This window comes from Loxodonta africana, chromosome 3, assembly GCF_030014295.1.
Source record: "Loxodonta africana isolate mLoxAfr1 chromosome 3, mLoxAfr1.hap2, whole genome shotgun sequence".
Taxonomy (NCBI): Eukaryota; Metazoa; Chordata; class Mammalia; order Proboscidea; family Elephantidae; genus Loxodonta; species Loxodonta africana.
In genome coordinates this window covers 213,261,680-213,288,299 of record NC_087344.1, presented here as the reverse complement: position 1 = coordinate 213,288,299, position 26,620 = coordinate 213,261,680, and the positions used below count along the sequence as shown (strand labels likewise).

The window sequence follows — 26,620 nt, the reverse complement described above, 5'->3', positions numbered from 1 at the left end:
CAGCAGGAACAAAATCAACAACAACAAATATGAGGAAAGGACAATATATAAAGATAACGCACTCAACACATAAAATTAAGTGGGAAAAAGAAACTGTCAACAACACAAAAAAAGACATCAAAATGATAGCACTAAATTCATAAAAAAAAATAAAAATTATTTATTTATTTATTTAATGAATTTACCTATCTATAATTACCCTGAATACAAATGGACTAAATGCACCAATAAAGAGACAGAGAGCGGCATAATGGATTAAAAAACAAGATCCATCTATATGCTGCCTACAGAGACAAACCCAAGAATTTGAGACACAAACAAACTAAAACTCAAAGGATGGAAAAAAATATACAACAGTCAAAAAAGAGCAAGAGAGGCAATATTAATTTCTGACAAAATAGACTTTAAAGTTAAATCCATCAGAAAGGATAAGGAAGGACACTATATAATGATTAAAACCACAATACACCAAGAAGATATAACCATATTAAATATTTATGCATCCAATGACAGGGCTGCAATATACATAAAATAGACTCTATCACCATTGAGAAGTGAGATAGACAGCTCCGCAATAATAATAGGAGACTTCAACACACCACTTTTGGTGAAGGACAGGACATCCAGAAAGAAGCTCAATAAAGACACGGGAAGATCTAAATGCCACAGTCAACCAACTTGATCTCATAGACATACAGAGAACACTCCACCCAACAGCAAACAAGTATACTTTCTTTCCTAGTGCACATGGAACATTCTCTAGACTAGACCACATATTAGGTCATAAAACAAGCCTTAGCAGAATCCAAAACATTGAAATATTACAAATCGTCTTCTCTGACTATAAGGCAATAAAAGTGGAAATCAATAACAGGAAAAGCAGGGAAAAGAAATCAAACACTTGGAAACTGAACGATACCCTGCTCAAAAAAGACTGGATTATAGAAGACATTAAGGATGGAATAAAGAAATTCAGAGAATCCAGTCGGAATGAAAACACTTCCTATCAGAACCTTTGGGACACAGCAAAAGTGGTGCTCAGAGGCCAATTTATATCAATAAATGCACACATATAAAAAGAAGAAAGGGCAAAAATCAAAGAATTATCCCTACAACTTGAAAAAATAGAGAGCAACAAAAGAAACCCACAGGCACCAGAAGAAAACAAATAATAAAAATTAGAGCTCAACTAAATGAAGCACAAAACAGAAAAACAACTGAAAGAATTAACAAGACCAAAAGCTGGTTTTTTGAAAAAATCAACAAAATTGATAAACCACTGGCCAAACTGACAAAAGAAAAACAGGAGAGAAAGCAAATAACCCAAATAAGAAATGAGATGGGTGATATTATAGCAGACCCAACTGATATTAAAAGAATCATATCAGATTACTATGAAAAATTGTACTCTAAGAAATTTGAAAACTTAGAAGAAATGGATGAATTCCTAGAAACACACTACCTACCTAAACTAACACAAACAGAGGTAGAACTAAATAGACCCATAACAAAAGAAGAGATTTGAAAGGTAATCAAAAAAATTCCCAACAAAAAAAAGCCCTGGTCCAGATGGCTTCACTGCAGAGTTCTACCAAACTTTCAGAGAAGAGTTAACACCACTACTACTAAAGGTATTTCAGAACATAGAAAAGGACCCAATACTCCCAAACTCATTCTATGAAGCTACCATATCCCTGATACCAAAACCAGGTAAAGACACCACAAGAAAAGAAAATTATAGACCTATATCCCTCATGAAAGTAGATGCAAAAATCCTCAGCAAAATTCCAGCCAATAGAATTCAACAACATATGAAAAAAAAAATTCAACATGACCAAGTGGGATTCCTACCAGGTGTCCAGGGATGGTTCAACGTTAGAAAAACAATTAATGTAATCCACCACATAAACAAAAGACAAGAATCACATGATTTTATCAATTGATGCAGAAAAGGCATTTGACAAACTCCAACACCCATTTATGATACACACTTTCAGCAAAATGGGAATAGAAGGGAAATTCCTCAACATAATAAAGGACATTTATACAAAGCCAACAGCCAACATCACCCTAAATGGAGAGAGCCTGAAAACATTCCCACTGAGATTGGGAACCAGACAAGGATGCCCTTTATGACCGCTCCTATTCAACATTGTGTTGGAGGTCCTAACCAGAGAAATTAGGCTAGATAAAGAAATAAAGGGCATCCAGATTGGCAAGGAAGAAGTAAAAGTATCTGTATTTGCAGATGACATGATCTTATACACAGAAAACCCTAACGAATCCTCCAGAAAACTACTGAAACTAATAGAAGAGTTCAGCAGAGTAGCGGGATACAAGATAAACATACAAAAATCAGTTGGATTTCTCTACACCAACAAAAAGAACATCGAAGAGGAAATCACTAAATCAATGCATTTACAGTAGCTCCCAAGTAGATAAAATACTTAAGAATAAATCTTATCAGAGATATAAAAGACTTACACAAAGAAAACTACAGTACACTTCTGCAAGAAGCCAAAAAAGACTTACATCAGTGGAAAAAGATACCTTGCTCATGGATAGGAAGACTTAACATTATAAAAATGTCTATTCTACCAAAAGCGACCTATACATTTAATGCAATTCTGATCCAAATCTCAATGACACTCTTTAATGAGATGGAGAAACAAATCACCAACTTCATATGGAAGGGAAAGAGGCCCTGGATAAATCAGGCATTACTGAACAAGAAGAACAAAGTGGGAGGTCTTACTTTACCTGATTTTAGAACCTGTTATACCACCGCAATAGTCAAAACAGCCTGGTACTGGTACAGCAACAGATACAGAGACCAATGGAACAGAATTGAGAATCTAGACATAAATCCATCCACATATGAGCAGTTGATATTTGACAAAGGCCCCAAAACAGTGAAATGGGGAAAAGACAGTCTTTTTAACAAATGTTGCTGACATAACTTGATATCCATCTGCAAAAAAAATGAAACAAGACCCATACCTCACTCCATGCACAAAAATGAGCTCAAAATGGACCAAAGACCTAAATATAAAATCTAAAACGTTAAAGATCATGGAAGAAAAAATAGGGAAAACATTAGGAGCCCTAATACATGGCATAAACAGCATACAGAACATTATTAAGAATGCAGAAGAAAAACTAGATAACTGGGAGCTCCTAAAAATCAAGCACCTATGCTCATCCAAAGATTTCACCGAAAGAGTAAAAAGACTACCTACAGACTAGGAAAAAGTTTTTAGCTATGACATTTCTGATCAGTGCCTGATCTCTAAAATCTACATGATACTGCAAAAACTCAACCACAAAAAAGACAAATAACCCAATTTAAAAAAGGGCAAAAGATATGAATAGGCACTTCACTAAAGAAGACATTCAGGTAGCTAACAGATACATGAGAAAATGTTCACGATCAGGAGCCATTAGAGAAATGCAGATCAAAACTACAATGAGATTTCATCTCACTCCAACAAGGCTGGCATTAATCCAAAAAACACAAAATAATAAATGTTGGAGAGGCTGTGGAGAGATTAGAACACTTATACACTGCTGGTGAGAATGTAAAATGGTTCAACCACTTTGGAAATCGATTTGGTGCTTCCTTAAAAAGCTGGAAATAGAACTACCACACGATCCAGCAATCCCACTCCGTGGAATATATCCTAGAGAAATAAGAGCCTTTAGACGAACAGATATGTGCACTCCCATGTTTATTGCAGCACTGTTTACAATAGCAAAAAGATGGAAGCAACCAAGGTGCCCATCAGTGGATGAATGGATAAATTATGGTATATTCACACAATGGAATACTATACATCAATAAAGAAGTGAGGAATCTGTGAAACATTTCATAACATGGAGGAACCTGGAAGGCATTATGCTGAGTCAAGTTAGTCAGTTGCAACAGGACAAATATTGTATAAAACCACTATTATAAGAACTTGAGAAAGAGTTTAAACTGAGAAGAAAATATTCTTCTGTGGTTTCGAGAGGGGGCAGGGAGGGAGGGCTGGAGAAGGGTATTCACTAATTAGATAGTAGATAAGAACTACTTTAGGTGAAGGGAAAGACGGCACACAATACAGGCGAGGTCAGCACAACTGGACTAAACCAAAAGCAAAGAAGTTTCCTGAATAAACTGAATGCTTCAAAGGCCAGTGCAGCAGGGGCAGGGGTTTGCGGACCATGGTTTCAGGGGACATCTAAGTCAATTGGCATAATAAAATCTATTAAGAAAACATTCTGCATCCCACTTTGAAGAGAGACTTCTGGGGTCTTAAACGCTAGCAAGCAGCCATCTAAGATGCATCATTTGGTCTCAACACACCTGGATCAAAGGAGAATGAAGAACAAACACCAAGGACACAAGGCAATTATGAGCCCAAGAGACAGAAAGGGCCACATGAACCACATCATCCTGAGACCAGAAGAACTAGATGGTGCTTGGCTATAACCGATGACTCCCTTGACAGGGAACACAACAGAGAATCCCTGAGGGAGCAGGAGAGCAGTGGGATGCAGACCCCAAATTCTCAAAAAAGACTAGAGTTAATGGTCTGACTGAGACTAGAAGGACCCCAGTAGTCATGGTCTGAGGCCTTCCGTTGGCCCAGGACAGGAACCACTCCTGAAGCCAACTCTTCAGACATGGATTGGATGGACAGTGGGTTGGAGAGGGATGCTGGTGAGGAGTGAGGCTCTTGGATCAGGTGGACACTTAAAACTATGTTGGCATCTCCTGCCTGGAGGGGAGATGAGAGGGTAGAGGGGGTTAGAAACTGGTGCAATAGACAGGAAAAGAGAGAGTGGAGGGAAAGAGCGGGTTGTCTCATTAGGGGGGAGAGTAACTGGGAGTATATAGCAAGCTGTACATAAATTTTTGTGCAAGAGACTGACTTGATTTGTAAATTTTCACTTAAAGCACAATAAAAATTATTAAAGAAAAAATCTTCTAACTTCCTGCTTAGGGAGGATATATAAGAACACAGCACTTGAGAGTTGAGCAAGGGAGTAAGCAGGAAGGCTCACTGTTCAGTGTGGAGACTTTTGCCCCTGCTATTTTAAGTGCGTACACCTCCCCCTGCTATGCCTCTTGTCCCTGAGTCAGAGACTGCCTCATTTCTCCTGTGTGTAATCCCCAGTTTTACAATTGGCCAGGGGTAGTTATTTGACTCTGTGACCATGGCATTTTCTGGAGATGGGTGATAAGTAATTTCATCATTGTGTCAATCTAGATTGTCATTTTTTAGCACTTGCAATATTATCATGAGGTTGGCTTTTAGTGTAAAACCAGAATGTCCCTCACGGGTGACCCTTGGGTTATTTCCTTCGTGCTCAGTGCAGGGCCACTGAAGGTCTCTTCTCTCCCTGATATGTTACAAATCAGGATTTCTGTTCGGTTGACATGTCCCTGAAGTACCCTTTGTCTTCCTTGGTTATTTTTCGTCGTCATAACTATTTTACCTTTTATTTTTCCAGTTACAATCTTCTGCCCTCCCTGTTTCTGAAACTTTTAAATCCTTTGCCAGTCAGCACAAGTGTTTGAAGTAGATCATGTGATTTCCTGGCAGATTTACCTTCTCATTTTTTTATGTTGGTTTGCTTCTAGTGACTGTGCCTAGTTTTGTTAGGAGATGTTACCTAATGGTAAAAAATTTGCTTCAGATTCTCGACAAAATACCTAAGCTCCGTAGAGCATTCAGAGGTGACTGTAACCACCATCACAAGGCTACCTTCAGTTTATATATCTGAGATATCGCTCTCGTAGACAGCCAAAGTATTTTGTTAAAGTTGTTCTCACCCAAATTCTTATGATACACTCTACTTTCTGTTTTTTCAAACTGAGGCTGAAAAGGTTTTCACAGTTTAAGAAAAACGTACTTGCTATTTCTTACTGGTCTTTGGTCACTATTTTTATTATAGTTGGAAAAGTCTCAGTAATAGAAGACCCCACTAAAAGTAGCTTTAATGATAAGGGTCTTATTAACTCACAGGGGGTCCCAAGGCAGGGTACTTCTAGACTCATTGGTTCAAGGGCTGAACTATGCCATTAAAGACACAAGATCTTTCCATTTTACTGTTCTTTCATCCTTTACATGTTGGCTTTGTTCTTAGTCTTGTCCCCTTGACCTCAAAACGACTGCTGTGGTTTCAAGCATCTCATGTGGACATGAAAACAGGCAGCTGGAAGACGAGCAGAATCTCCTCCCATGCAGTTTTTGTTATGGAGGACCATCTTTACCAGAAGCCCCCAGCAGATTTCCCCTGATCCCCATTGGCCAAGAGTGGGTCACATGCTGATGCTGATTCCAGTTACTCGCAAGGGAGAGGAACTATAACTGTCTTAGATACCAATCATGATTCACCCATGGGGGCAGAAGAGGGCAGCGTCATTTACCTGAGCAAAAAGTCCTCAGACTATTCAGCGTCCAAATAGTCCTCAGAAACAGGCTTCAGAGAGCTGTTTTAGACCGAGCTAGATCCACCAGCATATCCCTAATCTCAACACACATCCCAGAATTCTTCTGGATCCTTTATTTCATCCAGCACCTACAGCAGTTAAGTAACAAAGTTCCTGACCTAATGACCCATTACCTTCTAAGGAGTCGAAGGGATGGAGAAAATACAATAAGCAAATGAAGAAAACCAAATCCACTAACAGGAAGAAATTTTTTTTTACCCTTCAGTGTTCTCCTACTTGTTTTCAACAATTTATTCTCTTGCCATGGAAGACAATACTGTCTCACATGAAAAACCTTACTGATACTTTTGCATTTACCGATTCAGAGGTAATTCTGTATTCTTTTTCTAACTTGTTTTCTTCTCTTCACTTTCTTTCCGTTCACACATTGTATCAGTTACCTATTTTTTTTATTATAATCTTTTATTGTATTTTTGGTGAAAGTTTACTCAGAAAATTAGGTTCCCATTTAGCAATTTCTATGCATATTGTTCAGTGACACTGGTTACATTTTTCACAATGTGTCAACATTCTCATTATCTCCTCTGTGTTGTTCTGTTTCTATTAATCTAGCTTTCCTGCCCACCCCCACCCACCTTTACCTTCTTATCTTTACTTTAGGGTAAATGTTACTGTTTGGTCTCATATAGATGATTTTTTAAAGGAGTACAGCACTCACAGATGATATTGTTTATTTTATAAGCCAATCTGTTATTTAGCTGAAGAGTGACATTTGAGAGTGAAACCAGTGCAGTTTAAAGGGTACCTAAGGGCGATAATCTCAGGGGTTCCTCTAGTCTTTACTGCTCCAGTAAGTCTGGCCTTTTTAAGAATTTGAGTTTTGTTCTTCATTTTTCTTCCATTCTATCGGGACCATCTATTGTGTCCCTGGTCAGAACGGTTGGTAGTAATAGCCAGAAACCATCTAGTTCTTCTGGTCTGAGGATAGATGAGGCCATGGTTCATGTAGGCTATTAGTCCTGTAAACTAAGTTTCTTCTTTGGGCCTTTGGTTTCCTTCTTTGCCTTTTGCTCCAGACACGTAGAGACCAATAGTTGTATCTTAGATGGTCACTTGCAAGCTTTTAGGACCCCAGATGCTAGTCACCAAAGTAGGACATAGAACATAAACTTTATAAACTATGTTATGCCAATTGACCGAGTGTCCCATGAGACTGTGATCCAAAGCCTTCAAACCCAGTAAGTATCAGTAATCTATTGCTGGGTAACAAACCATCTCAAAATGTAGTAGCTTAAAACAACCACCATTTATTTGGCTCCCATTTCTATGGGTTGGCTGCGCAGATCATCTTGTTTCGGACAGTTCAGCTGATCTCTGCTGGTTTACTCATGTGTCTGTAATTGGCTGGAGGGTTGACTAGTGACTGTACATTCTACTGTGGTCTCACTCACAGTCTGACAATTGGTAAGCTGCTGGCCAGAGAGACAGAGGGCCACTGGGTCACATGTCTGTCATCAGCCAACAGGCTAGCTTGAAGTTCCTCACATAGTAGTGGTAGCTGTATGGGTCCCCAGATCAGTGAGACAGTGGAATCTATAAGGGCTTTTAAAGTCTAGGTTTAGAAACCTATACAGCGTCACTTTTACCACATTCTGTTGGTCAAAGAAAGTCACAGGACCCGTCCAGATTCAAGAAGGGGAGAAACAAGTTGCATCTCTTGATGGGAGATCAAGAAGATCTCTTGACTACATTGCAAGAGTGTAAATGCAGAGAGGGAAAGAACTTACACCCATTTTTCTAATCTGTCACATGTACAAGCCCTAAAACCCCTAATATTGTTGTTGTTATTAGATGCCATCGAGTAGTTTCTGACTTAAAGCAACCCCACGTACAACAGAACAAAACACTGCCCAGTACTGTGACATCCTCACAATCCTCGATGTCCTTAAGCCCATTGTTGCAGCCACTGTGTTAATCCATCTCATTGAGAGTCTTCCTCTTTTTCGCTGACCCTTTACTTTATCAAGCATGATGTCCTCCTCCAGGGACTGATCCCTCCTAACAACATGTCCAAAGTATGTGGGATGCAGTCTCCCATCCTTGCTTCTAAGGAGCATTCTGGTTGTGCTTCTTCCAAGACAGATTTGTTTGTTCTTTTGGAGTCCATGGTATATTCAATATTGTTCACCAATACCATAATTCAAAGTTACGAATTCTTCTTTGATCTTCCTTATTCATCATCCAGCTTTCACATGCATATGAGATGACTGAAAACACCATGGCTTGGGTCAGGTGCACCTTAGTCTTCAAGGTGCTATCTTTGCTTTTCAACACTTTAAAGAGGTCTTTTGCAGATGATTTGCCCGATGAAATGCGTCTTTTGATTTCTTGACTGCTGCTTCCATGGGTATTGATTATGGATCCAAGTAAAATGAAATCTTTGAAATCTTCAGTCTTTTCTCTGTTTATCATGATGTTGTTTATTGGTCCAGCTGTGAGGATTCTTGTTTTCTTTATGTTGAGGTGTAATCCATACTGGAGGCTGTGGTCTTTGATGGGGTTTTATTATCTAAGAAGTTACATAATTTAATTTCAGGTGTCCTATTCTTAGAATTGGCTGTTATCAAGCATCAGTGGACTAAAGAACTGAGTTTCAATCTGTTTCCAGTAGTAGAAAATAATTTTTTTCCCCTTTTGGATTAGCATTTAAAGTGCAGCTTTCTGAAATGAATCTAGATGAATCTCTTTGACTTGGTATCAACACTATGATCAGTTAATGTTACCCATGACAGGTATTAGAGTGCATCATCTATAGACTAAAGATAAACACGCTGAATTTGACTACTGGATTTAACAGTTCCCTTAGTATATTTTAAAGTGTATTTGTGTAATCAGATGTTTATAATAACTATCATGTACTAGATGCTAAGTGCTGGGCACTTCTTAAGTTATTTACAGGTATCATCTCATGTAATTCTCATAAAAACCCTATGAAGTTTAGGTAGTATTATTAGTGTCATTTTAGAGATGAGGAAAATGATGCTTAGAGGTTGACAAATATACACAAAGTCACACAGCCAGTGCTCTTCCCTGTTATGCTTAAAGAAGAGTATCTCATGAATTCAGACTGTGAAAACCTGCCAAAGTTCAAATGGGTCTACACCTCGAGTGTTATTTTATAAGTCCACTTTCAGGCGTATCTTTGTGTAGCCCTTACAATAGAGTTTGTCCCAGTATGAAGGCCTCTTACATAGGCCCTGAACTCCACAGGATCCTAAGCTATACACTGAAGGATGCAGGTTGTTGAGACGCCTGCATGGGGGTAAGGGAGTTTACTTTAAACCACATGCTCTTGGCTATGGAGCTTGACTTCATCGTTGAAAGTTTAAGCACAATATTAGACTTCTCAACAAGAGTTTCCCTGATGCGGAGAAAAGTTGCCTTTGGGTTGTATTAATTTTCTGTTTTGAATACCAGGGATCTTTTTGGTTTGTCTGTCTGTCTGTCTTACAATTAGAGAATCTCTGGGTTGAAAGGGTCATCAAGTACAACCCCCTGTCTGATATTTGAACCCACAGCCTCTGTTCAGACCCCTCTTCCCCCAAATGGCAAGGAATTCGCTGCATCCCCGGGCAGCCCAACCTTCCTTTTCTTTCCTGGACTGGACCCTGAATGCCGTCTGGGACTTTTAACCTCTTCCTTGCTGCTGAGGCTAAGAAGAGGATATCTTCTACTTAATCCATCAAGAGTTTTTCTTTGTATTTTAGCTAGAGATTGCATCTTTAAAAAAAAAAAAAAAAACAGGAAAAACAATCATCTGATCTTAGCAATCAAAGAAGCAATGTTTTTATTGGTTATGATAGAATCAGTTTAAAAGAATTGTGCTTGATAAGTAGTTGAAGAATATTTGAGGTGTTTTTATATACCTCTTTGTATAAAGTGGCCAGTTAAAATTGATTACATCTTTGGGTGGCACCAAATATGTTGGCTTCTTACATAAATCTCCCTGAAGCCACTGATTTCAGTGATTCTCGGATTGTTAGAAGGGTCAGTCTTAGTCTTCAGACTTTGATTCCAACTGTAAGGTTAAGGAAATTCTGTGACAGATACTAATATAAGGGATATTCTTAAGAAGGCTTTTTAAAAAATGTATTCTTACAGGAATTTCCAAGCATATACAAAAGTAGAGAGAATAGTGTAATGAACTCCCAGGTACCAGCTTTAACAATTATCAACATATGTCCATTCTTGTTTTAAAGTGAACTTCATAAACTTGAAGACTTTCTCAAAAGAGAGAGCTCTTTGCTTTGGAACCCTGATGTCATCACTTTCATTATTGCTTCTCCGCGTGCACCTGAAGTGACTATCAGTTTTTCCAAACCTCTAATTCCACTTTTTTTCTCCAGGGCCCATTAAAACATGCACAGCTAGATCACTCTGGTGGACACCACAGTGACAAGATTAACAAGTCAGGGTCTGTGGTGTATGCTGACACTCAGAAAAATTAAGAGAAGGTTCAGAACATATCCTAAGCAAGGAACAAGTTCAGACTGGACTCTTGTGAAGAAAGAGATGTGGCCGTGGAAACCCAGGCAAGGACAAGCACTTGTCACCTTGGGTGTATCTGCCAGAGTGGGAGCAAAAGACATCTATAAAGGATATGTATAAATATTCTATTTAACCCTGCTGATGTGAGGAGCCAGTGGTTCCTGGTGAAGAGATGGTATGAGTCTATGTATATATAAACGGTTTTGCTGTTTTTGTACTTTCTTTCAGGATCCGTTAGGACTGGGAGATTTCAGAAACATTCCTATTGCCATCATTTTGATATGGTTTGCCTTAATGGAAACAGTAAGAGATCCTTTATTATTCTAATACGCGTGGCCTTTTTATCTAACCTAAAGGCTTCACTACTCTTGGAATTTACTGCAGTTGGAGAATGGAGGTACCGTGATGAAAGCATATCCAAATGGCCTTTAATGCAGTGTCAGCACCACTTACTTGCTTGTAGCATTTAGAGAACATCCATTAGCTATGCCTCTTGAAAATAAGACAGTTTGAGGTTTTGTTGCTGTTTTTCTAAAATAAGAGGCAGTGTGTAGCTTTACATGTTATATAGATTTACCTTAACATTATACCCTTTAGGTACATCATATCAGTTTGTAGATTCACGTTAGCAAGATGAGCAAAGAATAAATGCCTGAGGTCGCTTCCTTTTAGACCAATAGCCAAACCAAACCAAACAAAAATTGCTGTCAACTCATGACAACCCCATGTGTGCCAGAGTGGAACTGTGCTCCATAGGTTTCCAGTGGCTGATTTTTTGGAAGTAGATCACCAGGCCTCTAGGCAGACTCAAACCTCCAACCTTTCGGTTAACGTCAGAGCGCGTTGACCATTTGCATCACCCAGGGACCCGGTTAGACCAGTACCATAAAAAAAAAAAAAGTACCATAGACACAATTAAAGTGGAAAATCTGGGCTTTGCTTGAGGAGAGCTGTCTCATTTGGAGAGTAAAGGGTATTTGTTTTTCTCTTTGCTGAAGTCCTTCCCTGCTTGAAATATGAGTCCCATACAGGTGAAGGAGAGGAGTTTCATTTCCTTCTAAGAAAGCAGAAATGGAATCATTGGCTTGACAGTCTCCGGTATCTCAGAGCTCTCTCTAGAGAATCATCTTCTCTATAAGTTTCAGGCATGATTCCAGCAAGTGGCCTCAGTCAGTCATGGATGGCTCTATAATAGGTTCACAGTTTCTCAAAGACCTTTGAGGTCAAAAAGTGTCAAAATTTTTTAATCAGCAAGTGAGGCTTGTACTGCTACTTTGGGAAAGTTTTCTCTGTTCCTTTTTTTTTTTTTTCCTCAGTTTTTTCCCCTCATTACAATGGGATTGATAAACAAGAAATGCAATTTGTGCATCTTGCCCAATAATTCATTTTCTCCCATTTTGACCCCCACCCTGTCTCAAACCTATGAGTTTTTATATTTTACTACTAACGAAGAACGTGGTAAAAATCACTAAATATATATTTATATTGCCATTTTCTCCAAGTTCCTGGGTTATTTTATTTTTAAAGAAACAGGGTTCCCACTCCCTCTAAAAATTTCTAAAAACTCAGTTACAGGAAGAATAGTGACTGGATGGTCCACAGAGGATGTTGGGGTAAGTGGGAATGGGAGGTAATGTTAGTTTTTCTCCTGTTTAGTTTTAAGCCCACTGTGGGATGCTTCCTTTTCCATCCCACCTTCTGTCCTCTTTTTAGGGGTGTTGGAAGGCTGGGTCCTGAGAGAATTAATAGAGGGGACAGCGCAGAATTCAAAGCTGAAAAATGAATGTGTGTGTGTGTGAGGTGATATAATGGAGAAAGGGCATTTGAGTTTCAAAACTAACTCTGCTCCATACATAAAACAAACAGAAAACCAAACCCGTTGCTGTCAAGTCGATTCCGACTCATACTGACCCTGTAGGACAGAGTAGAACTGCCCCATAGGGTTTCCAAGGAGTGCCTCGTAGATTTGAACCACTAACCTTTTGGTTAGCAGCTATAGCTCTTAACCACTACACCACTAGGGCTTCCCATACATAAAAGGCCTTTATTACCCAAGGAGCTATGTGTTGTCATTTCTCTAATGGTCCAACTTGCATTCCATTTGTAAGTAAGTAAACAGGGAAGATTTAGCATCTTCAGAAGCTGTGTAGTGTGTTGTTCTGTGTTCTGGGTGGAATAGAACAAACTCCGCTGACTCTGCTCACTCATGATCTCTCTCACCACGAATGACACTGACTGTTTACTCCAAGGCATTTCTGCAAAGTGATAAACTTTGTCTGGTATCCATTTTGAAAATGACAGAAGATTTTAGAAGACCTCTTTTATGGTTTTAGAGGGTAGAGGAGGGATGTTGGAATTGTCACCATTCTTCAAACTGATGCCAAGATAATGATACTCTTAGCCTTTGGCCACTGTTGAGACTTGTACAGTGCACCAAGACTCTTTTTAAGGTAGAAAGGATACAAACTGCCGAGATACTAAGCATGTATGTTTATATGTGTGTGTAACATTTCCTTACAATCATTTTTTACAGAGAGAAAAGATGTTCTCCTTTTCCTCCTTCCTCAACAGGTCCTTGGACTATGGGTGGAATCCCCTTGGCCCTGGGCTTCAGCTCTGCCTTCCAGGCCCACAGGAATGGCAATTCTGCTTCCTCGGATTTGGGCGGCCCCATTCTTCTAGTTCATCTGAGTGGCAACTTTACCCTTAGAAATTCTAGAGGCAAGGGCTCCATCCTTTGAGCCCATCCTCTGAGACCACACAGGTCGTGGCTCTACCTTTTGAGACTGAGGCAGCTCTGTTTCTTGTGTTCCTTGTCTCTTCACCTTTTCCTTCCAGATTCCTTGGCCTCTCAGTCCCTTGGACCTCACTGCCTATGTTTGCCCAGCTCAGGCAAGGGTTCCAAAGCTCTGTAGGTCCACCAATAAGTGCCAGGAGGCACTCTACCCTGCCAGTATACTTCGGCGGGAAGGTACTCAGCCCTGTTGCTCTGTGGGCCGGCACCCCACTCCGCCAGGAAGCCTTTTGCCAAAGACACTCAGCTCTCTTGCTTCATGGCTTGGCTTCAGTGCTGTCTGGCGCTGGTATCCTGGTTCTGCTGCTGCTGTTTCTCTGCTGCTGCCATTTCTCACCATCTGCACCATCTCCAGTGTAACAGCTCCCCTCACTTTTTTCTGAGTCCCCACTAGAATTGTCTTTGATGTCCATAATTCCACCAACGGTCTTTTCAAGGAAATCTAGGCTTTTACTGTTAGGCACTTTAAAATTGTTCCAGCTCTGTCCATCCACAGTTTCAAAACCACTTCCATATTTTAGGTATCTGTTAAAGCAGCACCCCACTCCCAGTACCAAATTCTGTCTTAGTTATCTAGTACTGCTATAACAGAAATACCACAAGTGGATAGCACTAACAAAGAGAAATTTGTTCTCTCACAATCTAGGAGGTTAGAAGTCTGAATTCAGGGTGCCAGCTCCAGGGGAAGGCCTTCTCTCTCTGTTGGCTCTGGAGGAAGGTCCTTGTCATCAATCTTCCCTGGTCAAGGACCTTCTCAGCACAGGGACCCTGCGTCCAAAGGATGCACTATTCTCCCGGCTCTTGTTTCTTGGTGCTATGAGGTCCCCACGTCTCTCTGTTTGCTTCTTTTTTTAAAATCTCAGAAGAGATTGACTTATAATGCAAACTAGTCTTGTAGATTGAGTCCTGCCTCACTAACATAACTGCCACTAATCCCACCTCATTAACGTCATAGAGGTAGGATTTACAACACACAGGAAAATTGCATCAGATGATGAAATGGTGGACAATCACAAAATACTGGGCATCATGACCTAGCCAAATTGAAACATATTTTTGAGGGACACAATTCAATCCAGGAGCCGTGGTGGCACACTGGTTAAGAGCTTGGCTGCTAACCAAAAGGTCAGCGGTTCAAATCCAGCAGCTGCTCCTTAGAAAGCCTATGAGGCAGTTCTACTCTGTCCTAGAGGGTTGCTATGAGCCAGAATCAACTCAACGGCAATAGGTTTGGTTTGGTTTGGGTTTAGTACAAGAAAAGGAGCTCTGGTGGTTCAGTGGTTAAAGTGCTTGGCTGCTAACCAAAAGGTCGGTAGTCCGAACCCACCAGGTGCTCCGCAGGAGGAAGATGTGACAGCCTGCTTCAGTAAAGATTTACAGCTTTGGAAACCCCATGAGACGGTTCTACTCTGTCCTATAGGATCACTATAGTCAGAACCGACTTGACAGCGGCGGGTTTTGGTTAGTGCAAAAAAAAAATTTCCAAGCCTTTTCAGTGATTTAAAAGCTGCATGTACAGCAAGCGAAGGAGACTGTGATGAAGAATTTGTTGTGAGTAGAGGTCGAGTTAATCATTTCAAAGTTGGGGTAAATTTATGTAACATTAAGGGGCAAGTGAGAGTTCTTCCTAAGTGGAACGTTTCTAAGTTGAACAGTAGGTTGGACCTTCGTGACCCGGGGACTGACTGTACTTTCCTCTTTGAGGCAAGTAAGTAATTTCAGGTGTCTGCAATCACTGCTCTGTTGTGGAGGTGGGGGTTACTGAAAAAGCAAAGCTAAAGGCCAGTTTGCTTAAGGCCCCAGGTTTCCCAGCCTCTGACACAGTCTCCAAAGTGACAGAATTTTGAATCTAACCCACATTCTTGATTCTTTCTCTAGCTTTGAATAGAATTATTCTTTTAATTGCTAAGTTTATTTTAATTAAAGAAGCATAAATTTAAAATGTATTTTATAGGGAATCTCTTAGAATATACAATAGGCGCATAAGAACGTGGAACATTTTGCAAAATCCTGTCCTGGTTATTGCTGGCCCACCTAAACCCCAAATGGTTTGTCTATAATGTCTCTGGATGTTTCTAAAAAGCCCTGGTCTTTTACTTGTAAGCCATTCCTGAAGGAAGTTACTCTGGCAGGGAGGGAAATTTCTGAAAAGCTTACACAAGGATCTTGGTCCTAAAGAATGTAAAACTGGCAGCCAGCAAGTGACTGCGGTCATAAGGGGTTAAATGAATATGAAACAACATTGATCGCTGGTAAGGAGATCACATGGTGCAGAGTGCAGCCTTGGGCATGAGCACATGTCTGGCTCTTGGAGAGGATGTTGAGCTAATAATTTAATGTTGACTAATTGAGATTGAGCAAGATGAAAAAAGTGCAAGGGAGAGAAATGAAGTAAACTTAGGGGCTGAGCTAGTGCTTAGCTGAGAATAGCTGGCCTTCTTCCATGTCCTCTCCAACTAAAAACACCATAAGAAGTTAAAGAATTTAGTTTCTATTGTAAATTTTATGTCTATTTAAATTAATTTCAAGGTTTTAGATACTGACTCCTCCCAGCCACCCTTTGTGCCCCTTCCTCCCTATCAGTAAACCAGTTGCCATGGAGTTGACTGATTCACAGTGACCCTGTGTCAGAGTAGAACTGTGCTCCACTGGGTTTTCAACGGCTGGCTTTTCGGAAGCAGATCACCAGACTTTTTTTGAGGTTTTGGTTTTGGAAATCACATTAGTTGGATAAAGACATTTTGATAAGAGGTTTGGCTTATCTAGCCTTTTATATTTTCTCCTGTATATTAATAATTCCCCTCTGATCCGAGCTGGTATTATTTTCTGCTATAGAAATCTCCAAGTTAATCCTTCAGTGGTTCAGCTTTATCATTTTCAGGTTAATGTGGGTATGTATAGACCTACTCTGTTTAGTACAGTCTCTACTAGCCACATGTGGCAATTTACATTTAAATGAAATGAAATTTAAAATCTAGTTCCTTAGTCACAGCACATTTCAAGAGCTCAGTAGCCACATGTGGCTAATGGTTACCATATTGGACAGCACAGATACAGAACATTTCCTTCATCGCAGAAAATTCTAATGGACAGCACAGGTACAGACCATGCAAGAATTGACAACCTTGTAGGGTTTTTATGCTAGGTTACAGGCACACTCACAAAATACCCCACAGCCCTTTTTTCTCCTGCTGTGAAGGCATTGTGGGAGATCTGGGCAGATCCCACAGTGACCCTGGTGGCTGCCAGTTTTCTTGTTGTTGTTGTTTGTTTTAATTTTATTTTGTTGTTATTGTTGAATATACATAGCAAAACATACACCAATTCAACAGTTTCTACATGTATAATTCAGTGACATTGATTACATTCTTTGGCTTGTGCAACCATTCTCACCCTCCTTTTCTGAGTTGTTTGTCCTCCATTAACATAATATGAAGAAGAACAGGGCATCAGGATTGGAGGAAGACTCATTAACAACCTGTGTTATGCACATGACACAACCTTGTTTGCTGAAAGTGAAGAGGACTTGAAGCACTTACTGATGAAGATCAAAGACCATAGCTTTCTTATGGACTGCATCTCAACATAAAGAAAACAAAAATCCTCACAACTGTACCAATAAGCAACATCATGATAAATGGAGAAAAGACTGAAGTTGTCAAGAATTTCATTTTACTTGGATCCACAATCAATACCCATAGATACAGCAGTAATCAAAAGACACATTGCATTGGGCAAATCCGCTGCAAAAGACCTCTTTAAAGTGTTGAAAAGCAAAGATGTCACCTTGAAGACTAAGGTGCGTCTGACCCAAGCCTTGGTATTTTCAACTGCCTCATACGCATGTGAAAGCTGGACGATGAATAAGGAAGACCAAAGAAGAATTGACACCTTTGAATTGTGGTGTTGTCGAAGAATATTGAGTATATCATGGGCTGCTAAAAGAACAAACAAATCTGTCTTGAAAGAAGTACAACCAAAATGCTCCTTAGAAGCAAGGATGGTGAGACTATATCTCACATACTTTGGACATGGTATCAGGAGTGATCAATCCCTGGAGAAGGGAATCATGTTTGGTAAAGTAAAAGGTCAGACAAAAAGAGGAAGACCCTTAATGAGATGGATTGACACAGTGGCTGTAACAATGGACTTGAGCATAGCAATGATGATAAAGATGGTGCAGGACGGGGCAGTGTTTCATTCTGTTGTGCATAGGGTCACTATGAGTCGGAACTGACTCATCGGCACCTAACAACAACATTAACGTAAACTCACTGGGCTACCAGTTTTTGATAGATAAGCAGTGTAGACTCCTTCACTCACTCCTTCAATGCATTTATGGGTTACTGTACCCACACAATGCTACATGCTGGGATGCAACTATGCACATGACAGAAAGCACCGAGAGCCTTCTAAGACTTAGCACTGTGCTGAGTGCTGAGCTTACAAGACGAGGGACAGAGAATACCTGCCCTTGATGAGGTTGGAGAAAAGACAGTCCTAAACAAAGCAGCTAGGACCAGACCCAAAAATTCAGGGTGGGAGAGAGTGAGGACAGGGTGATTACAGCATTTGATTTGGGAGGAAGTCAGGCCTTAAAGCTCTTACGTTCAGGGCCAGGAAATTGGCATGTTGTCCTGAAGGTAAATAGGATCCTAAGTGGAGGATTCCCAAAAGGGGATTTGTATTTTAGCAAGATTGCCCTGCTATTTGGTGGAGGATGGGTTAAAAGGGGGAGAAGGAAGATCTGAAATAGGGAAACCAATTAATTATGTGGCTATTGCAGTGCTCAGAAATGAAGGAGCCGGCAGCCAGCAGTGGGGAAAAGATGATGGGAAGGATCTGAGGAATATTTAGGAAGAATGTTAACAAGTACTGGCAGAACACAATGACTGGCTGTGGGACTGAAGACAGGTGAGCGGTGACTGGGAAAACTGGACGATGAGGGGGGAACTGGGGTTGAAGGGCTGAAGTTGGGGTGTTGCAATGGGGGATGGACGTAACAGTCCACTTAGCAACTAATGGGAACCATGCAGATGCCTGAAGCTTTTCAGTCCTTATTTTACTTGGCCTCTCCTTTTGTATCTGTAACTTCTGAGCATCATTCTTGGAAAACCAATCTCAATTTGGTATATTCTGTGTCCTCCAGTAGCTTTCAGATTAATGCTCTCATCCCCATCTCCACTGCCACTTCTCTATCGCAGGCTATGCTAATTCCAAGCCTGCAACAGGGGCATTCTCCCAGATTTCATCTTGGCCCAGCTTGCTTTCAATCCCTCCCCACCAAGGTGACAGTCTTTCTAAAACAGAAATGTGGTCCATGCACTTCCTCACTTAAAGCCATTCAGTGACCCAAACCCACCTGGGTCATCCAGATCCTGCCTGCCTTCGTCATCATCCCTCACCCACCTCCCTTCTTCAGGTGGAGCTTCATCCACACCCAGCCGGAGAGGCCAGGATCCAAAACATCTCCAGTGCCTAATGTTGTCCCGGCACAGAGAGCCCTTCATCCGGCTGAATCTTATTTCCTTTCTAGGAAAATTTCCTGAACCTTCTATAGCCGTATTAGTGCACATACCGCTCCACTTTGTTTTCCCGCAAACCCCACGCAGGCCTTCTCATAGCTCTGCATTGTAATCATCTGTCTCCCCTAGCATAATTCTGCACACTTTACCTCTAATAACTCACAACAGCTTTATGAGGTGGATACTATTATTACTGCCATTTTACAAATGAGGAAACGGAGACACAGCAAAGATCCAGTGCTGCCATCTGTTGGCCAGAGAGAAACTACACCTCCATCAATCCCTGTTGCTGGGGCACAGAATCACAGCCTCATGGAGAGGAAGCAGACCTTGTTTTACAGATGAAGAAACTGATGAAAAGGGACTTCCCAAGGCCACATGACTTATTTGTGGCATAGTCAGGATAGGCAGCCAAGTTCAAGGTGCTTTAGAGCCTGAGGCATGCTCCTCTGGACTCAGAGGCAGGGAAGGCCGATTTTTTTAATCCAGCCTCCATCTTTCCTTCCTCTTGCTCCTTTCCCCCTTTCATACATCAGCCCTGGGGGAATTGCATCCCTGCACTGTCTACTGCTTCCTGCCTTGCCCAGTTTTTGCTTTTGCTTGATTAGAGGCCAATACAATAATATGAAAGAAGCTTCTGAAGTCTTGGAGGATGACTGAAGGATAGAGGGGCACCCTGGCTTTTTCCTGGAGCATCTCATCTCCTTGGGTGCTACGAACTTGCATGGAAGCCCTGAAAATCTTAAAAAGCAAGGATGTCACTTTGAGGACTAAGGTGTGCCTGACCCAAGCCATGGTGTTTTCAGTTGCCTCTTATGCGTGCGAAAGCTGGACAATGAATAAGGAAGACCCAAGAAGAATTGACACATTCAAATTGTGGTGTCGGGACCAAAAGCAAAGAAGTTTCCGGGATAAACTGAATGCTTCAAAGGTCAGCGGAGCAAGGGCGGGGCTTTGGGGACCATGGTTTAAGGGGACTTCTAAGTCAATTGGCAAAATAATTCTATTATGAAAACATTCTGCATCCCATTTTGAAATGTGGCGTCTGGGGTCTTAAATGCTAACAAGTGGTCATCTAAGATGCATCAATTGGTCTCAACCCACCTGGATCCAAGGAGAATGAAGGACACCAAGGTCACACGACAACTAAGAGCCCAAGAGACAGAAAGGGCCACATGAACCAGAGACCTACATCATCCTGAGACCAGAAGAACTAGTTGGTGCCCGGCCACAACCGATGACTGCCCTGACAGGGAGCACAACAGAGAACCTCTGAGGGAGCGGGAGATCAGTGGGATGCAGACATCAAATTCTCATAAAAAGACCATACTTAATGGTCTGACTGAGACTAGAGGAATCCCAGCGGTCATGGTCCCCAAACCTTCTGTTGGCCCAGGACAGGAACCATTCCCGAAGACAACTCATCAGACATGAAAGGGACTGGACAGTCGGTAGGAGAGAGATGCTGATGAAGAGGAAGCTATTTGTATCAGGTGGACACTTGAGACTGTGTTGGTAACTCCTGTCTGGAGGGGGGATGGGAGGATAGAGAGAGTTGGAAGTTGGCAAAATTGTCACGAGACACTGGAAGGGCTGACTCATTAGGGGGAGAGCAAGTGGGAGAACGGAGTAAGGTGTATATAAACTTATATGTGACAGTTTGACTTGATTTGTAAACATTCACTTGAAGCTCAATAAAAGTTCATAAAAAAAAAATCGTGGTGTTGGCAAAGAATATTGAATATACCATGGACTGCCATAATAACAAACAAATCTGTCTCAAAGGAAGTACAGTCAGAACGTTCCTTAGAAGCAAAAATGGAGAGACTTCGTCTGGCTTACTTTGGACACATCAGCAAGAGGGACCAACCTCTGGAGAAGGACATCATGCTTGGTAATGTAGAGGGTCAGCAAAGAAGAGGGAGACCCTCAATGAGATGAAGTGACATAAGAGCGACAGCAGTGGGCTCAAATATAGCAACGATTGTGAGGATGGTGCAGGACTAGGCAACATTTTATTCTGTTGTACATGAGGTTGTTATGAGTCAGAGCTGACTGGAGGACACTTGACAACAATAGTTTATTCCTCAGTCCACTACACTCTATCATTTTCCCATTTACTGCACTGAAACTTTTATTTTTAAAGGTACACCAAAAACTTCCACTTTTCAATTATTTCTGTACTAGTGTGGGTCCAGTCAGGAGACAGAAACTTCACCAACTGTTTAAATGGAGAAAATTTATTTGAAAGAATTGTTAACTAGGTATTGAAGAACTGAAAGGCAAAAAAAGTACCACAGAGGTAGCAACTACAGGAAGCAGCTACCACCCTAGGGCTGGAGAACAAAGTGTAGAGATTGGAATTATTAGAACTTACAGCTTGGAAGAGAGGCCCAAGGGGACTGAGACCCAGACCTCTGAGGAGAAGGCACCTTCCTGAGTGTGGGAAAAGTTGCAAACTGGAATCCTCTGCTGTTATTGGAGTGAATCAGTGCTGTCAGGTTGAGAACCAATGCCAGGGTAAGGCTAACAGGTTATTGTGGTTGTGTGCCATCGAGTTGATTTCAGCTCATAACAACCCTATAGGACAGAGCAGAACTGCCCCATGGAGTTTACAAGGCTGTAATCTTTACGGGTGCAGATTGCCAGGTCTTTTCTCCCGTGGAACCCCTGGTGGGTTTGAACCACCAACCTGTTGGTTAGCAGCCAAGCAAGCAGGAAGCAAAAAAAAAAAAAAAAAGAACAGGAAGTAGACTCTCTCCTTGTGATGCCTCCTATTGGCAGAGCCTGACAGGGAGCATCTGGCAAAGCAGAAATCTCAGCCACTACATCACAGCTGAATAGAAGGGTGGGTTAGAAGCTGAGAAACAATAGCTTAATAACTGACACACTTTTCTTCAATGATCGCTTTATAGCACTTGACACTTCTAACTCTCCTCTTCTTTGAACGATCTTCCCTTGGCCGCCACCATACCACACTCTGGACTGGTTTTCTCCAAAACAGAGAACCCTGTTTAGTCTCTGTGGAGGTGTCTCCCACAGGATACTCCTTGCCCCTTTTCTCTGCTTACTCTGTACACCTGCTCCGTACCATCGCAACCATTCTCACGGCATTGGCTGCATCTTATATATTGTTGATTACCAAATCTCTCAAACTCCAGACTCATACCCAACCATTTGTTAGCTGTCTCCACTTAGATGCTTCATATGTACCTTAACTTTAAAATTCTTTACTGGAAATGCAATTTCTTTAGCATATTAGGTCTTTCATGATCAGGGTCTCATTAATAACAGACCCTTACATGTAGACTGCGCGGATCTATTAGTTTTCTAAACATGTCTTGCTCTGTCTCATCCTCTTGCCTTTTCATTCTATTTCTTCTGCTTGGAATACAACTCCCACTCGACCTTCTATAATCTGGGCTCAGGTATTCTTCTTCCTGTCCTTTGGATCTCAGCTGTGCTTATCCCATCGTTCTTGTTCTTCCCCTATTTAAGACAGAAGGGGCAAAGTTTCCTGATGGTTTGCAGAAGTCCAGACCGAGAGGCAGCAGGGCGGAGTAGAATGTGCCTGGTCAAGGGGAGAAGATTTTGGGGTTTGGGCCCCAGTTCACTGCACCTGCCATTCTCACCTCTCGGGGCTGCAAGGAGAAGATAAGAGTGGGCTGCAAAACTCTTTGTAGCTGTAAGGAGTCGTGTAAATGTAAGAAATCGTTATGATTAAGGCATTACATTATGACAGTGCAATCAAAATGACCTAAGTTTCAGAGGCAGTTCGGCGAAGTCTTCCAGGGTGTATGGGTTTTATTTGTGCCACTCTTCCCACGATATTCTGTATGCTGTGTACACACCTCTATTAAAACTACGGCGGGATGCGCTAAGTGAAGTTTATCTGTGTGTCTGTTTCTTTTACTGGACCTATGAGCTTGCTGAGGTCAGTCAAGGTTGGTGCGTTTCATGTCTTTCTATCTGTCTCCAGTGCTTAATCAGTGCTTCGTACATGAGTCAGAAAATCTTAGTTGAATGAGTTAATAAGCGAATGGATAAGATGGGTGATGTAATAGATAATGAAGGCAATTAAGTAGTAAGGAATTTGTAGCTCCATGGGACAAGTATGGAGCTTCTAGGCTGACAGTTTTGAAGGGGATAATACTTGCTTGAACTTTAATATCTGACATGTTTGTTTTTCAAAGCAGTCATCTGTATAACAATACTAATTTGTTTTTGCTTGTATGGCACTTTGTCATTTTCAAGGCTCTTTCACCTCCATTATTTTATTCTATACTCACGAGCAGCAGTGAAGTTGAGAGGTCACAGGATGAGCCCATAGGATTAAGTATACTTGTGGCAGAGCTCACGTTACAACTCATGCTCTGGCCCCCGCATGCCAGGCCACCAGTCGAAGCTCTGTGGTTCACGTTGTGATATCAAGTGGGACTGTCCAATCTCCTTTGTGGAAATCAGTTATGTTATTAAGAGAAAAAACACACAGCATTGCCTTTCCATCTGGGAAATGAAGATGAGTACTACCACTTTCTTAACTATAAAAATATATAAACTTTAGCCATGTAAGAGGTACCCATATCAAAATTACTAATATTTCAACTTTTAAAAAAATTATTCCCAGAGATATTTAATGCACATGGCTAGAGAAGTTAGGACGTCATCCTGACTTTGGAAGCTGCATCACACACTACGAAACATGTCTTTTCAAACCACAACCTTCTTGAGTGCAAAGCAGTGTTTTACTCATGTCCAGTGTCTAGACCATGACAAAGTTTGCTGTTTATAATATTGTGCTGTATGCCAAACATTTCACAACTGGACATTTAAAAAACTAACATTTTTTAGTTTAATACATTACTTAGAAATGTATCTGTTGTAACATGTACCATCTTGACTTTAATGTTTTCCATATGATACAAATTTGCATGGGCTGGAACAAAGAGGTCAAGCTAAAGCAATATGAAAGGTAAAGGCAATTTGTGTAAAGTTAGGAGAAAGTAAAGCAAAACATGGCTGCCCCTTTTTGATTCTCCAGAAAGAGAAGAAACCACGGAGCCTGGCTCTGTGTGTGGAACAGAAGAGAGTATGTAGGAACCTGGAGAGTGCTGGCTACAGAGAAAGGTTAACAATGGATAATCACCTGAGGAGGGGGATCTTACTGAAATCTTTGTTCTCTCTCATGAAATGTTAGAAAGGGTTGTCCAAGATATTGACTCTCATCAGGAATTTGTTTTTATGAATGTCCTGTATATTAACCTTGCCTGATACGATTTTTTTCCATGAGGGGAGACTCAAGATTGTTTGCAGCCACTGGTCTTCTGCTGACTCAGAGCTCGAGTACCACCATTCCTTGAAAGAGAGAAAGAGTACAAAGCAATAATTAGTGCTCCTTGACTCTTGTGATCAAGACTGGTCCAACACCACAGGCTAAAATGTTCTCGAGCTTTTAAAACCATGTAAACTCAGAGATAAATGGTGAATTTTGCCCCCAGATTAGGGTACTGACACATGTGTCTTTAAATAAACACAGGATTGTACATTCATTCACTTATTCAGCAAATACTGAGTATAAAAGCACTGTGCTAGGTACTACGTGTGCTCAGTCTTGAGGGGAGAAAAGACACGCTAACAAATGTAAACAAGTGGAAAGTGGTAAGTGCCACAAGGAGGGGCAGGAATTTGGAGGAGGGGAAGCTTCCATGATAACACAGCGGCTCCCCTACCGGAACTATGAACATGTCACCTCTTTTAGTGAGAGTCCAGGATGACTGTGATGACCTTCTATGCCTGAGGAAACCTAACCTGGCAGTAGGCTTCTGGGGCTTTCTTGGCAGAGGGAGTGTCCCCCACTCCAGCTTGCTAGCTACCAATACATACTTTGCTCATGTTCAGCCAGCATTTCTCCAGCAGATTCCCATGGGCTTCAGAGATCTGTAGGGCTGTGTTCAGGAAGAAGTCACAGTTCTCCCCATCCCCCATGAGTATACAGACATAGGCCATCAGGTGGTAGAGCCTCGGGTAGAAGACAGGGCCAGTGGTATTTTGAGCCAAAAGACTCTCCAAGTTCTGTTTTTCCAAAGAAAAAAACAGTATATCACAATCAGACACTGGCCCTTGATGCAAAGTTATTTTCTCTGCAGATGATTTGGGAATATTTCAACGGTATAATCAATTAAGAAAGTATGTTTCCGAGACGGACATAGGAGGTGTTGGAGATAAGATCATAAATATCATGTGCAGTAGACCCTTTCATCCACCCAAGCCAGAAATCTGATATGGAAGGGTTCAATCCCCCTTTGTAAACACTTTTTTAAAAAATACATTTCCTTCTGATTATCACAGCAATACAAATTAACTGTTGAAAATTTGTGTTGAAAAGCACAGAAAGAAAATAAGAATCTTCTATAATTCTAGAACCTGGAAAGAAATATTTTTGATTTTAAGGTACATGCTTTCCTACTTTTTTTCTTCTCTGTCACACACACACAAACACACACTCTTACCACAGCTAGAATCATACTAGTCACACAGTGGGGTAACGTTTTTTTTTTTTCAGTTAACATCATTTTATAAACATTTCCATTGATGGGATTCTTTTACATCAGGGCTCACAAACTCAAGAATTGGCATGATCCAGACAAAAAACATAAATAAGCAGGCTGGATAAGGCATGATGGGAACTGGAGGGGACTGTGTTATACTAGACAGGCCATGCCTTATCCAAGTGCCAACGCCTCACCTACTCCGGCCAATAGCTGCCCTTCAGGAATGCGGGTCTAGTCTTGCCAGATACTACAATTTTTTAAATAAGAGACATTCAGAAATTTCTGTGAAATATCTCAATGTTTAAATGTACCATTGCTGACTTAACTAATCTTTTTGAAGGGCATACAGTTTCTATTTTCTCCTAGATAAATTTTTGTTTGCCACATGATTATTTCCTTAGGATAATTCCTGGGAGGAGAATTGCTGAGCCAAATAATGTGCATATTTATTCATTTTGCCAGAATGTTTTCTGAAAAGTAGGAGAGATTTCTCCAGAGGATGAATGTGTCTTTTCCTGTGTCTTTACTAGTCTGGTGGTCGGCAAAACAGTGTCTATTGTTTTATTGCATTTACTTGAATATCACAGAAATGGAACTTAGAATATTGCATTTTCCTGACCACCTGCTACATATCCGTTTAGTCTGCCATTCACTTGACAAGTTAAACATCCACTACATGCGAGACATTGTTCTTTCCATGTGCTGTGGAAGATTGCTGTTGTCGTTGAGTGCCACGGAGTCATTTCCCACTCGTACCGGCCCT

General features: G+C 41.0%; 2 protein-coding genes across 2 annotated transcripts in view; one reads left to right on the top strand and one right to left on the bottom strand.

Annotated features, from left to right (window-relative positions):
• The window catches only part of MPZL1 (myelin protein zero like 1), a gene marked incomplete at its 5' end in the record, with an annotated part of 31,546 nt that extends 20,599 nt beyond the window's left edge, over positions 1–10,947 (top strand). Inside the window, 1 exon segment of the mRNA XM_010594990.1 lies at positions 10,846–10,947. Within this exon segment, the coding sequence (XP_010593292.1) occupies positions 10,846–10,947 (102 nt within the window).
• A 13,552-nt stretch (positions 10,948–24,499) lies between these two features.
• Positions 24,500–26,620, bottom strand: part of ADCY10 (adenylate cyclase 10) — a 195,387-nt gene continuing 193,266 nt past the window's right edge. Inside the window, exons 31-32 of the mRNA XM_003414895.4 lie at positions 25,190–25,378; positions 24,500–24,661 (exon numbers count right to left, since the gene is read on the bottom strand). Coding sequence (XP_003414943.1) covers positions 24,500–24,661; positions 25,190–25,378 — 351 coding nt within the window. The remainder of the gene's footprint in view (positions 24,662–25,189; positions 25,379–26,620) is intronic.